Source organism: Hyaena hyaena, unplaced genomic scaffold, assembly GCF_003009895.1.
Source record: "Hyaena hyaena isolate Hyena2069 unplaced genomic scaffold, ASM300989v1 scaffold_117, whole genome shotgun sequence".
Taxonomy (NCBI): Eukaryota; Metazoa; Chordata; class Mammalia; order Carnivora; family Hyaenidae; genus Hyaena; species Hyaena hyaena.
In genome coordinates, this window is record NW_024080749.1 from 1,460,264 (window position 1) to 1,478,772 (window position 18,509).

Sequence of the window (18,509 nt, forward strand, 5' to 3'; positions counted from 1 at the left end):
GGGATCGAATGAAACAACTTGTGGTTGGGGCGCCTGGGTGGCTCAGTCGGTTGAGTCTGACTTCGGCTCAGGTCATGATCTCACAGTTCGTGGGTTTGAGCCCCGAATCGGGCTCTGTGCTGACAGCTGAGAGCCTGGGGTCTGTTTCAGATTCTGTGTCTCCCTCTCTCTCTAACCCTTCCCTGCTCACGCTGTCTCTCTCTCTCTGTCTCTCAGAAAAAAATAATAAACATTGATTTTTAAAAAATTCAAAAAAAAAGAACGTGTGGTTATTTCTTGCAAGTAGGAAACCTTGTGTCCGGGAGCCAGGGGACATCAGCAAGGGCAGGACAGCTTGCGTCAGAGGCGCAGAGCAGTGGCGAGGCAGGAGCCCCGGACAGATGGCCGCAGGCCCCGCCAGCTGCCCAGATTGCTGGGTGTGGTGGACAGAAACACGCCGGAAGGAGTCACCCACCACCAGGGGCATGGGGACTCACAGACACATGAAAACTCAGGGTTTTCAACCGGCTGCAGGTTGCAAGGCCGCTTATGAAAAGGGAAGGTGAGCCGGCCCATAGGAAATGGGACCGGACTAGAAGTCTCCCGTGTGTTCACAGCATGACCATGGGGCCATCTGCACGCAGACGCTGGTCAGGACACACGAGCCCGTTACCTTTACGATGCGGTCGGTCCCGCAGGTCACCATCAGTCCCCTGGCAATGTCCATGGACATGTGGGAGATGTTATGTTTTCCTTCGTGGAAGGTTGCTAGAGAGGTCCGACTGACAAGGAGAAAAGAGACCGCTGAAAACTCACCTGTTTGTAGCGCTAAGAAAGAGTTTTCTTAACAACATAAAGGAAACACAAGGATAGTGTCTGCATTTGCTCCCACAGCTGTGGCTACAGTGAGGTTTATGATTACAGGGTGACAGAAGGCATGGCCAGCTGCAAGGCTGTTCGACAGAATGTGTGACAGAACTCCCCAGGTAACGGATATTTATATTTTTAGTGGAAAAGCTGATATATTCCTAGACATAAGAACAAGGACTTTTAATAATGCAGAGGGACTCGGGGCGCCTCGGTTAGGCATCCGACTTCGGCTCAGGTCATGATCTCGCGGTTCGTGGGTTCGAGCCCCGCGTCGGGCTCTGTGCTGACAGCCAGCTCAGAGCCTGGAGCCTATTTCAGTCCGTGTTTCCCTCTCTCTCTGACCCTCCCCTGCTCACGTTGTCTCTCTCTTTCTCAGAAATAAATAAAAAACATTTTAAAAAATTAAAAAATAAACACAGAGGAACCGCACCGCGTGAGATCCTGTCGGGTGGGTGGGCGCGACCCTGGCGGGGAGGCCGCAGGCTCCCCACGCCTCTCTGCCACCAGGAGCAGCCCCGAGGCCCTGGCTCTCGCTCCCCTCCCGCGCCCGCAGCCCCAGTCTCCTCAGGAATGCACTGACTGCCCCCAGCGACGCTGCACTCACTTTTCAACTGGGGCCTCTGCCAAGGTTTTCCAGTCTAGAACTTTCTAGGATGATTCAAAGGTAAGGGAAAGAAAACTAAGTTTCCAAGCACACGTGAACAAAGGTTGAGCACCGGACGGACCGGCTCAGCCACCGCATCAGCGAGCGTGTGGCCGTGGCCCCGCGTGCCGCCCTCAGTGGTGGCGGGGGGCAGGGGCTCAGGGACGTCCATCTGTCCGCTCGACTGCCAGACCGATGTTAGCAACGTCACCCCCCACGGTGTTTGGGAGAACTCTGCCGAGGGTCATGGGGCGAGGGCCGAACTACTTCCCACCAACTCTTCACGGGGCCGGGAGGGGAGGAACGTCTCTCAGGCTCTCCCCCCTGCAGGCGCGCAGGAAGACGGAGACACGCCAACACTCACTCCTCGTCTTTGATGGAGTCGTAGCAGGAATCGCACACGCGGACCTGGAACTCAAAGCCCATGACCGGGTAGGTGGAGCGCTTGCTGCTGCACTTGCCGCACACGGCCTGGCCACACTTCCTGCAGTGATGCTGCGGGGGGGGGCCGGGAGGAGGAGAAGGTGGGGGTTAGCGGTGGCTTCCGCTTCGGGGCTCGCGGTTCCCCTTCAGGGAAGAGGGCGGGAGCGGGGAAGACGGGCCCGTTTCCACACTTGTCAAGGAATTCCAAAGAGCCTTGCTTTCTTGGTCAAATACTGGTTTCTATTCAGTCATATCCTCTGTCTGGACGTCAACAAATGACATTACTAAAACCAACTTCAAGTTCGATTAGGAGCTCAAACGACTAGAGATTTCAGAGAAAAAACAACCTATTCCTACGGTGGAGAAAAGGTTTGAATTAATGTAATGTGCCCTCATTAATAAATACATATCCATAATCATATGTTATTTCTTTTAGCCTTTCAAACTGTGATTCTGGAAATAAGCCTCAAGAACATTCAAAATAGACCGGTTTTTATTAAATTATTAATTTAATAATGATTACATTTAATATTTCAATTATTAATAACTTCTACATATTCTTTTACTCCTAAAAGTTTCGTGACCTGTACCTTTCCTCTCTCTTCTATTCATAAGGTGGAAATGAATTTCTTCACGTTTCCTGTAGAAGGAGGGATTCTCTCCCCCATCGGTTACAACGCACTGGTTCCCACCAGACATGTGTTGCGGGAAACAGGCTAATGATGGAATTCAGGTTCCATTTCACAACATCAGAGTGTTATCCAGGTGCTAACTTCACCCCTGTAGCGCCTGCCAGCCTCCTATTAGACCTTGGGGTAGAGTAGCTTTGTAAGTAAAATTAAAGAAAGTTTCTTAATACACACAAACCTTAGGCCAATCCCTCATAGAGGCACCAAGAAATAAAATCAGCACTCTCTTCTACTTACCTACACAAATTCATATTCAATCATACCTTCAAGGTTGCTGTAGAAATATGGTTTTCTTTGGAGAACTTTAGAATTACATGAGTACTTAGTGATAAGAGTATCTTTGAAATCTAGAGGTGATTCAGGACATGTTTCTTTAATTAAAGAAAAAAAAGTACCAGAAACATGTTTAATAAAAATGTTCCAGGCACACTTCTATGGAACAGTTTATGAATAATTTAAAATTCCTAATGTCAGAGTATTCCAATGAGGGCCAGACTGTTACATATCTTCAACAAACCGTGAAAGCATAAGGCTCCCAGTCACATGACCTGCTTCACTCGAATTCTGCACGTGGAACACTGTAACGAGCAACACTTCCAGACTGAAGGATCTTTCATGTATCTACAAATAGGCGCTTAGTGTTTTCTTGTGCATTCCTGCTATTCCATCGCAGGATAAGGCACAAGCTGGCCCCAGGAAAGGTCCCACTGGCTGGTAGTTACACAGGGACAGTGGTATCAAAAATGCTGGAGTTCACAGCGTTTATAAGAATAAGAAGGATTTCCAAACAAAATGGTGGGCGAATACCACATATAACAAGATACGTGATCAACCTAGTGACAGCTCAGCGTTGGCTACTCACCTGTCTCAACCCCAGTGTCTTTGTGTCCCACATCTGCTTTATATTCCAGAAAAAGGGCTGCTCGCACTTCTGACAAGAATCACTCTCTAACCACTGAGGAGCCTGAGGGAGGAGAACGTCAAAGCCACCATTAGAGCATCTCTGTGTCTACCAGGACTTCTCAGGTTACTGATACAACAGTTCTAGACCTTGTTGGTGCTGGCCAACAGGAATTAAAAAGAAAACTCCTCAATACATTTTGGCTGTTGCCATATTCAATACTACGTGTTTTTGGTAATCTTTATCGCTTTAGCAACGTTTATGGGATTGTCCGAAAGGAGTAATTCAGTTTTCACTGGGAACTCCTAAGGCATGTTTTCATAGACTTCTGTGCCAGAGCTGTGAATATCAAAATCCAGTTGCATGAAAACCCACTTCTTGCAGAATCTGGTAGATGACCCCCTGGGACGTCTTGTGGGGTCACGCCTTCAGGGCCACCTCGTGTCAGGACAGGTTTGCCAGCCGGCCCCTCTGACTCCCGTGAGCAGCTGCCCTCCCGTGTGCATGCGCACTGCCTGCACACCTCCACCCCAGCACCGCGCTCTCTGGACTGTAATCCTTTACGCACACCTCGCTTCTCCCTGCTAACCTGTCATTCACTGGTCTTACTCATCTTGAAACATGGACAGCCTGTCCCAGAGGAGCTTCTCAATGAAGTTTTATGAAAACAGGACAATTAAAGTCTTGACATCGCTTTACCAAGAACTTAGGAAGTATTTCTCTAGGCAAACCATTGCCCGATTATAAGATGAACCTGTTAAAAGCCATTACTGAATCCCAATCAATCGTCATTATAAACGTGCAATAAGAATGGGAGAGAACGCGAATTTCTGTCGGCTAGACCAAGGACTGTGAAGAAATGATTCTTTCTTGATCTTGAAAGTGAATACTCCAGAAAAATACAGCTGATGAGAGGAGACCGTGACGGGAAAATCGCAGACACCGCACTGCACACCCCTCCCCACCCCCGACCTTCTAAAACAGGCAGGAAGACAGACGGAGAGCCTCCAAGAGTCAAGCTGGGACTTCTGGGGGCTAAGAACGAGTGCCTCTGCTTCCCTATTTTGCTTCCTATTGCTTCAGGACTTTGGGTTTTCCCATTTCTTACTTTAGCTACGTCACCAGAAATACTTCTGCAAAGGTCTTTCTTGGGGGTGGGGAGCCCAGCAAACAGCACAAAGTGGGCTCGGACAGAAGCCAGGTTTCTTTGGAGAACCGGAGAAATACCGGAAGGAAGGGAAGACAAGGGAAAGGGTGACAGAGACATGCACCCATGTGGGAAAGATGACCGCCTTGCTGCAGAATCACCTCTTCCGCTTCTGTGATCAAAGAACGGAGAAGGCAGCTGGGGACTGCTGCTTGGGAACAAGGTCCCTGAGGGAGAAAATGGGTGACATGGCGGGTCATACCACCCAGAGCTCGGTAATGTCTGTCTGCAGGGAGGGGAGGCAGGTGCCGTGGCCTGGGCTCGGGTCTGAGACGCACGCGGCACCAGACACACATGGGACAAAGCTCAGGATGTCTTTGCGACAGTGACAGCCGAGTAGGGGCACCCACCCTGTGAGGTGGGGAGGAGGGCAGCGCTGGGCACGGGGCCTGGTGTCCGAAGTGCCCCAGGTGTCCAGGCAGGGTGCCCAGGATTTCATGTGCCTGATTCCACTTGCTTGTCAACACAAGCTGAGCGGACCCACAGCAGCGTCACCCACACCGAGCGAGCAGAGAGGCTGTGGCTCTGGCAGTGACGCAGCGTATGGGACGAGGGCACAGGTGGTGGTGACCTAGGAGACCCAAGCTCGTCCACCTACATGGCATCTCCAAACGGGTCATCTCTGTTTGAACATGAGGCTCCCTGCACGTGGTTCTGGGGTGTGACCACAACACACCCGAGCCCTTACCCTCAGGAACGTACAGTCCTGTCTGGGGGTTTCAGAAAGAACAGGACTAGACTGAGCCGGAGGCTCAGGGGCTCCAGGGAAGAAAGGTGGGCTTTACATAGTTTCAGATAACAAACAAGACAAAATCAGAAAGAAACAGACTTTCCGGAGCATTTTATTGTAAGAAATACCCATAACTTTCTTTTAATAGGATGAAGTGATGTGCTCCAAGCTATCACGGACCATCCTGTTATACACTTATTCGCTAGAGGGGAAAAAAAAAATTTTTTTTGAGCAAAAGAGAATGCTCATCAAGCCTTATTTCACTCTTCCCCACCTACTTACTGTTCCATCTGCCTCTGCTGCACAGAAGGGACGACGTAACGAGAATCATCCCCCACACGGCCATTACCAATAGCTGCAGTGATCTGCGTGGCATACCGCACTGCACATCCTGTGATCCGCTACCCTAAAACAAGGTTCTCTTTTCAAGTGGATTCGCTCTAATTATTACTTATTCATTTATGTTTCATGACTACTTCCCAAAAGGAGCCCCTCTAATTACGATCTGGCCAGGAGGCAAATCTGCTTCCAGCCTGCCCCGATCAGTACTTCCTGGTGACTCGATAGGAAATCCCAAGCAGCGTGGAGAGAGAACCTGGGACTAATTCTGTATGCCCTTGTCTAAGGAAGCCCTGTGAATAGTACAAACTCTAACTCCAGGGCCAGGACCTTCCAGATCTGTAGACTGTTTCCTTTTGCACTATACTTAGCTGGTTTAAAAAAAAGAGACAGAGAGAGAGAGAGAGAAAGACTACTGAAAACAAGGCATCTTTTTAACACAATATGCTTACCCACCAGCACTGTCAGCTGCTGAGAGAGAGAAGCCAGCAGAGCGTGACGTGGAACCAGCCAGCATGCATGTGATCTGGGAGAATCTTCCACAAACGACTGAAAAGAGACTCGTGTACAAAGGAAGCATCCTGAGTGACGGGGTTGTCTTTTCTTTCCCTAGACGTACAACGAACTCCACAATCATGTGACCCTGAAGGTGGGAATCCTGCTTTTATTTTGTTAACTATTTCTCCTAAAAGAATTTGCCAAAGGATAAGGATAGTGGACTGAAATCCAAGTGGGTGAGCTCTTAGAAGCAGCTCCTGCAGTACTGGCTCGGGCGTCGCCCTCCCGCGTGACCCAGGGAACACAGCCTTCAGTGGTCTGTGCTCTCAGAATAAGACCGAAACAGCAGTCCGAAAGTCCAGCAAATCGAACAGAATGCTAGCTGTCCTTGATGCCCGCAACAGTAGCTACTGGAAAACACACTTAAAATAAATCCTTGCGAGGAAAGTATATGTAATGTGATGCCAACGTTATAGATGATGCAATAACTGGCCAAAATATTCTGCCAGTAAGCCGACAATCAAGATTTCCTCTGCCTGACTGGTCTCACAAGCTAAAAAGGTAGCAGTCGTGACTTTTCCAAATTATAAGCTTCCTTTTATTATTTACAGGGTAGTCTATTTCCTTCGTGAGATTACAAGCTTCTTGCAGGCAAGAATCTTTATGTCTAGAGCATGGTAGCCATAACGTCTGGAAATGAGTCATGTCACTACTTGTTTTAGTTAACGGAACCCCCAGGTCACGTCTTCTGTGGCATGCTAAAGATGCAGTTTTAGTCAGTGAAAACGAGACTCACGAGTAATAGGAGGTGACACAAATTGTGTGCGGAGTCTGGTGGGGCTGCCGCATCTGATCCAAGGGGGCCCAGCACATGGGCCACCGCACAGCATACGGGGCAGCGCCTTGAGCGAACCACATGACCTCCCACGGCGCAGGAGGCAGTTAGATGCAGTAGCAGTGAGCCCTTGACCTGTTTCCAGGCATCAGAGCCACCCTCCAGGGGCTCAGTAAATGTTTCTCAAGTTAAAATTCAGTCCTCCTCAGTCCCTCGGCTCTACAATCTTCTCTTCCAAGTCAACAAAAAGTAGGCTCTTCTGCTATTTACATCACAGGTTGGAAAAGACAGATAATACCCACGCTGGCAGACACGAGAGTAGAAATCCTGCCTGGAGGTCATCTGACGACATGTATAAAAAGCGGTAAGAACATACATATTTCCCTGTGCCACAGGGTCTGTTTTCAGATACTCATCTGAAATAAATAATTGAACAACCACACAATGACCAGGTCAAGAACGCTCACTGCCGCGTTGCCCACAGACGAGAGTACGGATGCCAGAGGAGGTGGTGGAGGGAGGGTGCGATGGGTGAGGGGGTCAAAAAGTGCAAACCTCCAGCTGTTAAAGAAGCAAGTCCTGGGGACATGAGGTACAGCCTGGCGGCTGAAACCGCGTTGTGCACGTCAAAGTCACTGATCGGGTGACTCTTGAAAGTTCTCATCACAAGAAACAAGATTTGTAACCAGGTGGTGCTGGAGGCTAACGGGACTCACCGCAGTGATCATTCCCAATATGCGCAAATACCGAATCACTACACTGCACCCCTGGAGCTAATATAATGATATACACTGATTATTTCTCAAGTAGAAGAAAAAAGACGGCAAGGTTGTTGACACAATCAGTGTGTCTCTCTAAAGAACCAGAAGCGGCTTTAGAAAGTGTGTCAGCAAACAGACAGAAATGACCACAATCCTCTGAACGAGGCCCCACAACACGTTAGCGGCACAAACAAATCAGAACTCGGGCCTCCTGAAAACAGTAGTAGTACATGGACACCCCCTGGTGGAAAATAAACCAGAGAATGGCACATGTGTTCACGTTCCCGGGCAGGCACCTTGCTGCGTCCGGCCCCCAGCATCTGGTGACAGGGATGCGTGGGGCCACCAGAGCGCTTTGGGGCCTGCACACAGCTCGCACCCAGCGGCACTGGGCACCGTCTCCAGGCAGAACGCAGCCCACATGCAGCCTGTGGGTGACGCTGGTCACTGCCGAAACCCTCACATGGGCAGGGGGTGCAGTGCAAAGTGACACGATGGAGCCTGTTGGGCGACAGCCAGAGAGAACGAGGGTGCGGAGTCTGCCTCAGTCGGCACCAACAGCCGGTGGGGGGGGGGGGGCCCGAGAAGCCAGGTTTTGGGGGTCCCTCCATGCCAGCCCTGTCTGGCTCGTTCCCTTACCTCCTCTCTGCTAACGTCCATGTTCCACACTGCAATTCCGCCGTCCGAGGAACAGGAGACGAGCTGCCGTGTGAGCTGGAGGTAGCATAGGGACTGCACTCTGTCACTGCGAACAACACACATCCGTCACTTGTCTCGATGTGGAAACACACAGGCTCACATCTCTGCTTGTTGGAACCTGCAACTGGCATCTTACCACTGACTACCTGGTATGGTAATGTGGCCTCTGGTATCAACTTCAGTCAGTATTCTGTCCCTTACTACATGGCATCATAGTCTCTATGAAGGAAAAACCACTTTCAAATCAGTCATCCAGCACCACAGGCCACAGAGAAGACGATGGCTAGACTATCGGGCCAATCACTGTGTGAGCCAGTCACTGTGGTCCATTCCTTTTCAGGTGCACGAGATTCACCTACTTGTTTGGGGCCACCTGGGTGGTTCAGTCAGTTGAGCGTCTGACTTTGGCTCAGGTCATGATCTCACGGTTCATGAGTTTGAGCCCCATGACCAACTCTGTGCTGACAGCTCAGAGCCTGGGGCCTGCTTCAGATGCTGTGTCTCCCTCTCTCTCTGCCCCTTCCCCACTCGTACTTTGTCTCTCTCTCTCTCAAAAAGAAAACAGTAAAAAAAAAAAAAAAAAATTCGCCTACTTGTTCATACCAAAGAACAAGGAGGAGTGACTCCCTTAACTGGAACACAACCCGTAGGAACAGATGATGAAACACTACATACACACATGCGCACGTGCTCACACTCACACACAAGCACGCGTGCGCACACACACACACGCACACACATCCAACGATGGGGCGACATCTGGCCCAGTCCTGTATGCCCTAGGAAGCAATCTCCTGACCTGCAGACTTGTGTGAAGGGTGTTTCCTTGGCCACTTTTCAACTTGAGTCTGCTTACAGTAGACGGCAACAGCCTAGCCAACAGGAGGAAAGGCAAGGCGGAAAGGAGAGGCCAACGTCCTCTTCCTCCCAAAACTAGAAGGCAAGAAACTAAGTGCTGTAACGTCCTAGCTCAGGTGGCTGGGCCTGCGTCAAACCACAGCCACACGTTACACGTCTGAATAATAAAACCAGGTAGGCATCCGGTTCGAGACTGGCTTAGCACGGCACCCCACGCAACCTTCCCTGGCCTGAGTCCTCACCTTCGGTCCTCAACCCGATTGCACCCTAAGCAGCTATTTCAAGAGGGTGACTCCTTGGGATAGACAGGTGGCAAGTGCTCTTTGGACAAAGAAGGAAGACGACTCTGGGCTTTTTTTTTTTTTTTTCCTCCTCTACAACACCCGACACTCAGGACTAACAGAAAAGCAGCTAAAGTTAAAAGTGGACAGAGTGAGCCCTGGCGTATGGCTGCCTTCGCAGACAGAGTTTGGAAGACGCCGCATCCCAACACTAATGCTACCCCACCTCCCGCAAACTCGGATTCTTTCCCCACCCCCATGACAGTCACGCACTGGTGGCCCTGCAGCAAGAGCGTGCGGCCTTTCCTTCCTCCGATGTCCCACATGATGATGCTGTTGTCAGACGCTCCCGAGAAGAGTAACCGCTGGATAGGGTCCCACCAGAGGCAGGCGATGCTCCCTACGGTGAGAGAGGAGAGGTTCAGGACAGCCCCGCACCTGTGCACGCACGTTCCACACCTCGACCGGTGGGGTCCTTATGGAAGACTGGGTCTGGGGCGCCTGGTAGCTCAGTCGGTTAAGAGTCTGACTTCAGCTCAGGTCATGATCTCACTGTTCGTGGGTTCGAGCCCCGTGTCGGGCTCTGTGCTGACAGCCAGCTCAGAGCCTGGAGCCTGTTTCAGATTCTGTGTCTCCCTCTCTCTCTGACCCTCCCCTGCTCATGCTATCTCTCTCTCTCTCAGAAATAAATAAAACATTAAAAAAAAGTTAAAAAAAAAAAAAGGAAGCCTGAATCTTTGTTGTACAGAAGGTCCTTCAACACTTCATCATGAGTCACAGAGAAGACACGTATACCTATCACCCAGAGTTATAAGACAATGATCTGCAGTCGTAAGTCAAACTACTTTGAACACGAAGATGTTTAAAGAATTTTTCTTCATTCTATACCAAAAAAAAAAAAAAAAGATAAAATAGCTATTTATGAAGGGTTAGTTCAGAAAAAGCTTTTGAAGGGAAAAAATAAAAGCTAACAATGTTTAATGAGAAAAGATAGTGAAGGGGCGCCTGGGTGACTCAGTCGGTTGAGCGTCCGACTTAGACTCAGGTCGTGATCTCGCAGTCCGTGGATTCGAGCCCCATGCTGGGCTCTGTGCTGACGGCCCAGAGCCTGGAGCCTGCTTTGGATTCTGTGTCTCCCTCTCTTTCTGCCCTTCCCCTGCTCATGCTCTGTCTCTCTCTCTCTCAAAAATAAATAAACGTTAAAAAAAAAAAGACAAAACCGTGAAGATGACTATGGTAAATAGGGAAGATAAAAATCTAGATTATTCCAGGTTTCTGGGAACTTGCAGGTGTTTTATCTCAAGATGCACATGTGTAAGGAAATTAAGTGAAGGGTCTTAGTTTGCACATGATATGCCAGGGAATTCAGGTAAAAAACCCAAACCTCATGTTTTACATTCTACCTTGGCTAAACTCAACAAATTTGACACCCTTGGAAAATCTTTCTACAGCCTTCTCTTTCAACAGATTTCTCTCTTGGTTGTTCTATTGATCACTGCTTGCCTAGAAAAAACCTGTCAGTAAACTTAATAAAACTGAACCAGTCCCACAGGTTAATATTTTTGGCAGGTATAGAGAAAACTGATGAGGTCGTATTGAAAAAGAAAACAACAGAAACTAGTTTCTCTCAGAGACTTCACATGAGTGAAAAAAGAACTGTTCTGCCAAACTGGCCTCAGGGAACAACTGTGCATAACTCCTGACCCTATTTAATCCTGTGCCCTGTACATTTCAGCCTGCCTGACAGCAGATAAACACGGTCCTTCACTATAAACACTACTAAGCAGTCCCCAGAACCCAGTGTGTCCTTAGCAACCCAGAGAGGACTCAGGGGCCTGGGGATCAGGAGACCATTAGTCATCAGCACGAGTGGTTTCCCTGGGGGCTATGCCTTCCTGCCCCAATACGGTCTAATGTACTTACCCCCCTGTGCTCTACAGGGTTCCCAATCTGACAGATTGTTCCATCTAAACCAGACGGGGTTGAAGTGTCTAAATTCTTACCCAGTACGGCCAACTGAGCTTTAAAACCCTTCCATGGGGCCTGGCCAACTTGCTGGCCTGTAGAAATGATACAATCCCACCCATTCTTTCTCCTCAGTCCCTAACCAAGCAGAGGCAGAAGCAGCCTGGACATTTTTCCTAATGGCACTGTCGACCAGCTCTTGCTCAGTGTCCTAGAAACTGACAAATTAAACAAAAACAAAAAACAACATTCCTCCAAAGGTCTTACCATTTACAAGAATTTTAAAAGCTCTTCTGAAAATAATTCAGTTTAAAAAGACAAACAAAACAGAAAGTTTCGTCTACATGAACCATCTGGACAGGATTTTGACTATGTGAAACCCAACAGCCCACTTTCGGTTAGCTTCTCACTCTTTTAGAACTAAATCTCACATCTGGCCAATCAAACTGAAAACTGACAGGAGCTGATGATTCATGAAGCCACGGGGCTGAGAACTAAATCCGGATGCCCAGGACAGGTGAAGAACTGTGAGTGATCACACAGCCTACCTTCATGCCCTTTGAGGGTTGTGATAACTGCACAGGAGGTCTGTTCAAGCTTCAGCAGGGTGATCTGTCCAGAATAATCGCCAACGAAAGCATACTGAGTATCATAATCATATCTGTGGAGAAGCAGTCAAGGATATAGAACACAATTCACCCAAAAGTTATCAAATAGAAAAATGTGCATTTTAAGGAAATAAGCATAAGCCTAAAACCATAAGACAAGAAATACCCAACTGAGATTCGGGCAATACGTAAATATTAAAGAAAGAAAGCTTTTCAAGTTGGAATTCTTGGGAAAATTAATACTCATTAATTTGACAAGAATTCATTGAGTACCTGTTACTATTCCAATCAATACCTTAGGATATTGAAAAAAAAAAAAAAAAGATAAGAGCTGACAGAGAGGACAAACATGGAAACAAGTAGTTCTAATCAAATTATAAAGTATAAAAAAGTAAACACTCGATAATGAAAACAGCAAGAAAGAACTGGAACAAAATGGCTATTTATGAACTGTTTCTGGAAATAATGCAAAACTGGTAGCAAATATGGACATGAGGCCATCTTTCCTCTGGCCTGCATGAGACAGCTTTAAGTACAGAGGATGATTCATTTTAAATTGCCGTAGAGAGCTCAATCATCCAAGATGCAGTTATTTGAAGAGTAGTAAATTTAAATTTTAAAAATACACTAACTATTAATAACAACTCATTCCTTTCTCAATCACTTAATGGCCATAGAAATTTGTGGCCAAGCAGCAGTTTAAACACATCAGGATGCCCCCTGTTTCAATACCAAAGCACAGGTCAAAAGAACACCACTGCCTGGGCTGTGCCTGTGTGGTTCTGAGCCATTTCCTATCAGTCCATATGAAAAGCCTAACCTATGACAGAAACACTTATTTAGCACAAGATATAGCAAAGTATTTTCCCCTTATTTGAACCTGAAGTGTATGGTACTACTTTAAATGCTTATTTCAAATATCTCATGCTGTGCATTCATTTGTAGCAAAAGTTTTTTTTATAAAGGCTTTCCGTGGAAAAAAAGAATTTACCACGTCAGACACCAGCTCTGGAAAAGGAGCTACCGTCGGGTATCTGCCTGCTGACCGCCGTGAGCTGGACGCCCGACAAACACCACTACCAGAGGTCGCCTTAAGGGCAAACCGTACAGGAAACAAATTCCATACAGTAGAAGAAAACTGTGAAGGCAGCAATTTGTGAGCATTCGAGGACCCTAAGGCACCTCTGAGAATATTAAATGGATTACGAACCCCCTCCACATACATGCCGATGAACTATAAAACTCCTTTAAGTCCATTTATGAATTCCAGGGTCACAAATCCTTATTATATTCTCTTTCAGGGTCTGCAAATAACCGAAAAGAAGATCGATCCCTTTCTGTTTTTCTTTATTCAACAAAAGGGTCTTTCCTCTCACCTTGAAATGCAAAGGAACGAGGGGGTAGGGGTGATGATTAATGAGGTTTAGGTTTCCGAGATTTTGTACGAGACAGAGATAGCACTTCCCAGCAGAGAACGGCAATTCATCTGATTATTACTTTTAATAAACCAATATATTTTTAATATTTTTAGGGGAAATATACAGGAATCACCCAATCTCTGGATCTCAACTGCCAATTTATGATCAGGTGGCGGGGGAGGGGCGGCACACACGTGGCCGGCTGAAGGATACTGTAAACACGAAGCCCAGGAGGTGAAGAAGTGTTTCCCGAGCATGTTCCCGCTGCGGGTGCACATCCAGCTGATGCACTTGTCGTGGCCCGTGCTGATGACCCACTCTGCAGCCAGGCTGAAGATGATCGCAGACACTCGATTCTGATGAGCTGCAGGAACAGAGAGGGAAGTCTGCGCCCTTCACCAAGAAACGTGACCTTCTGAATCAGAACTGAGGCTCACCTCCTCGAGCTGGTTGGCCTGGACACTTACGGTCTCAATGATCCTACCACGGAAATGCCTGTGCTCTGTGAGCCAGCTTTCAGATAGCCTTCCCAACCCCAACTCAGTACCCTAGGCTTTCCGTGGCCCAGCCCCAAGTCCCCTACTTGGGTGGGCGATGAGAAGCTACAGATCCCGAAAGACTGATGCTCAAGAGGGATTCCAATAACAGATCAAAGACAGACCTTTTTTTTTTTTTTGGCTGTACTCAAGAGAACATTTTTCCTTTGCTATTAACTATCAATAAGTTCCATATGGAATGTGGTAGACTTTTTTTAAGAAGCAATGTTTTTTATAGTCTATCACTTTAGTACTTCGACCTTTTTAGAAAACACTGGCATTGTAAACAAGAGAATTTCAGTTTTCCAAAATTAAAAAATAGTGTAAGCATTTTGTTTCTGGAATATTTTGTGTGTAACTCTTTTTTAGTATTTATAAAGACAAAGTATTTGTAAAGCTCTGTATTCCAAAATTATAGCTGAGAAGAGGGAAGCTTTTCTATTATGTGACTTGTGAACTACTTGCATTTCCAGGCTGACTGTAAGCCACACTAGGGCAGTGATGAGTCTAGTCTCCTTCATCTAGTATAGCACATGGCATGCAGCGGGTGTTTAATAAATGCCCAGTCTGACGAATGAAGTCAGAGGCTGGACAGAGAAACTTTCTGACCTCACTCTCTGCTGACCAGTATGCTTTGGAAGAATGGAGGGACTCTTTCTTATAAATCACTTAGAAAACACTACAACTCTATGGGTATATGGACAAAATCACCAACAGACATTCATAAAAGGTAACAAATGATCAACATTAAATAAAGCTGAAGTAATTTTTAAATTGCGAGCTATTTTGACCATCAAACTGGCAAAAAACATTTTAAGAGCTACAGACCTGATGAGCAGATACTCTCAGCTACCACTCACGGACTGTAAAAATTCACACTATTGCTGGGAAGAAGTGTGCAAAAGAAATCTAGGGTATTAAAAACCTTGTTAATGTTTGAACTGGCTACTCCATTTCTAGGCATTTGTCTTAAATAGAAGTAGCCCGGGGCTAGAGCCCGGGATTAGAGTTAGAATAATAGTCAAGGACACACACACGTGTGTGTGTGTGTGTGTGTGTGTGTGTGTATGAAGCATACGCTCACAGATATATATACTACCCACGTATATATACACACTGTCATACAGGTCAGTGTGTGTTATCAAAAACTGGAGGCACTACACATGCTCAAAAATAGAATGCTTAAATTAAATCTGATAATGCACTCAACAGGAGAGTATACAAAATTTTAAACACTGATAAGCAGGAAAGGATGGTAAATGACTCTGAAGAGTTCACAGCCTCCTATATAATTGGAGAAACACCACTAAACACTTCATGTGAAACCCAATTTTGATCGTAAGAGACAGTGTTCTAGTTTTGTGTGTGTCTGTCTACACGCATATGCATGTAAGTATGTGTGTGTGCTATAATTACCTGGGTAGGTCTTGATAAAGTTCATTTTATTAAAATCTTCAGAAACGTGAAATTCCTAAAAGCAAGCACATACAATAAGAGAAAACAGTCACAGTTTTAAAAACACGAACTTAACTTTCAAAACAAAGGAAAATCCAAACCTAGTGACGGCCAGACATGGGCCTCGAGATTAACTACAGAAGAATAATATGGAACTGCTTCTTTCATCAGACTTGTCCTCAGGCCACTATTTCTTTTGGGGACCAGGCCAAATAGAGAAGGTACTGCCGACCAGCACAGCATTTTTGTGCAGTTCTTCGTCCATGAGTGAGAGCTTTGTATTCCTTCTCCTTCTACTGCAAAGAAGGCATCCTGTGAAGTTTGTGCTCCTGGTCACACTGAGCATTCCTCAAGATGACACACATAAAGCAAAGCTGCAAAGACCCATTACGAACAGAGTTCTCGGCAACACTGAAAATACGGCACTGGGTATCTCAGCAATGTAGGGGGAAATCATACAGGTTTCATATAGAACACGCACAAAAAAGGGGTATTTAGCGGTTGCGGGTGGTGTGCCTCTTTTTTTAAATACACCTGTATTTTCCAAATTTTTTATAGACAATGTAATACTTAATACATAGGAAAAAAAAGTATATACTTCTTAATGAAAAATTCAGCTTTGGCATAAAACCAAGAAGACAAAACTCTAAAGAAAAAGCACTACGAATTCTATTGATCAGTGACAAGTGATATGTTCTTAAGGCTCTAAGTAACGTGGACATTATGAACTGCTGACGAAAAGAAAAACCTCACAGAGGAATACTGATTCCTTGCTCTACATTTCGGTATTGGAATGTACAGAAATATATCAGTATATATTAGTGTGTATATTAGTATACAGTATAATATGTATTATGTATCATATAACCTTATATGTAAACTTATATATATAATGTTTACTATACATCCTCAGTATAAATGTACCAGTACACATCACTGAATATATATACTAATCTGTACTGGGTGGAAAATCAATAGATCAAGTGCTAATGAACAGCAAACCGGATTTATGCTGCCCCTTTGCACAGAGGAGCCGTGAGTTTTTCTATGCTCTTCTGTAATCACAGAGCCTACCCTTGAACTGGGAGCCACGAGAAGGGTCCCTAGAGAAACAAGTGTGCAAGCACTGCCACAACTGGAGAAATGATTTGTGCTCTGCGGCTTCTGGTTACCATATGTGCATGCACATCACCACAACATTCCTAGAAAACCTTCAGGAGAAGAATGAGAACATTCGCATTTACTGCTCCATGAGGCATTCACTGCCGCCCAGGGCTGTGCAGGGGTGCGGAGCTGAGCAGGCCCAACCCTGCCCACCGCTGAGGGAACTGCTTGGGCAGGGAGCCCATCCTGTCCACCGGCTTCTTCCGTCTTGGCTCTTCAACACACCTGCAATTCTCTAAGGATAAGAGAATTATCCTTATCCTTTCATTTCAAAAACAAAACAAGCAAAAACCAACAAAACCCTTTTTAACAATCCTCCAAGCTTCGCTAGCCCCTTGGCTAAGGTCAGCCTGCACAGGCTGCATCCGGGTCTCCAGCCGCTCTCTCCTGGTCACTCTTCCACCCGCTGCACGCACGGCACCGCCACTGCTGCCCAGAAAGGGCTTTCCTTGCTGCCACCAGCTGCTGTATCACTGCTGTCCCCAGGGTCATCCTCCAGGCCTGACCTCCTCTCTGCTGCACCTGCCAGTTACTCACCCCCACGTGAAGTTCACTGCCTCTCTGGCTTCCCCAGCCGCAGCGTCCTCGGTGGCTCTCCTCCCGCCCTGCCCATTCTGCCTCTGTCTCCCCCATGGGCTCCGAGCCCTCTGAACTTCCTTACTGATATTCCCAGGGAATGTGACCCTGGCCCTAGGCTCTTCTCAATCCAACTGCTATCCCTAGTTGGCCACCCGGCCACTGTTAGCAGCTTCCACCGACACCTATATTCAGAGAACTTCCAATTCCAGACCAAACTCTTGAGATTCAGGCCCACGGCCCCATCTGTGAAAACTGACCTCGCCAATGTTCTCTCTGTATCAGCAGCTTTTCTTAGAGGGCAGCTGACCACTCGCCAGCACCATCCTGGCTAAAACTGGAAGCCATTTTCACACAGCTCTCTCTTAAGTACCCACATCCAGCCAGACATCAAGCCTGCTGCCCAGACAGTTCTCGAAGCTACCAGCTCTTCTCCGGCACTACCCCAGTGTTTCACAATCTCGTGTCGGGGTCCTGAAATAGTCTCTTAATGAGGACACCTCAGTTTCAGCCCTGTCCCCCCAAACTCCACATACAGACACACTAAGCTCACAAAAACAGCAACCTGACGATCCTATCCTCTTCGGCTCAATGCCCTTCAATGGCTCCCCTTCGTGCAGTGATTACCTACGTACCTGACCCTAAGGTTCACTGTTGAGAGAAGTCACTGAGAGGACGTGACCGCCAGCGACCCATGAATGGGGGTCCTGGCAATCAGCAGTCAGAGGCTCCTCACCCTCTTCCCCAGTCTTCGGTATGTGTGTCTCACTTGGCCTTCCCTGTTCCCAGAGGCTGTCTGTCCCAAGGACACAGCCTTGACAGCGATGTGCTGTTGGGGCCATCTGGAGAGCATATGTGACTGAACCCAGCTAAGGTCTCGATATAAAACTTTTAAGATTCTGGTGGGTGGAGGCAGACTTCCTCAGCTTGTAGCTCCCTTGCTTATTAAACCTGCTGCCCACCGCTCTGCACTGGCCTCCCTCTTTCTTCAACCTCTCCGTGCCCTCCACTCGTCCCCTCCCCAGGGGAGCACAGCCATCCTCACTGCTTTAAAAAACACCCTCGATGTTGAGG

At 47.2% G+C, this 18,509-nt stretch overlaps 1 protein-coding gene across 1 annotated transcript in view; it reads right to left on the reverse strand.

The window, feature by feature from the left end:
* WDFY1 (WD repeat and FYVE domain containing 1) overlaps nucleotides 1-18,509 on the reverse strand; it is a 46,191-nt gene that overhangs the window by 3,942 nt on the left and 23,740 nt on the right. The window contains exons 4-11 of the mRNA XM_039236832.1: nucleotides 15,657-15,711; nucleotides 13,918-14,068; nucleotides 12,227-12,339; nucleotides 9,987-10,113; nucleotides 8,515-8,620; nucleotides 3,467-3,568; nucleotides 1,857-1,987; nucleotides 653-761 (exon numbers count right to left, since the gene is read on the reverse strand). Coding sequence (XP_039092763.1) covers nucleotides 653-761; nucleotides 1,857-1,987; nucleotides 3,467-3,568; nucleotides 8,515-8,620; nucleotides 9,987-10,113; nucleotides 12,227-12,339; nucleotides 13,918-14,068; nucleotides 15,657-15,711 — 894 coding nt within the window. The remainder of the gene's footprint in view (nucleotides 1-652; nucleotides 762-1,856; nucleotides 1,988-3,466; nucleotides 3,569-8,514; nucleotides 8,621-9,986; nucleotides 10,114-12,226; nucleotides 12,340-13,917; nucleotides 14,069-15,656; nucleotides 15,712-18,509) is intronic.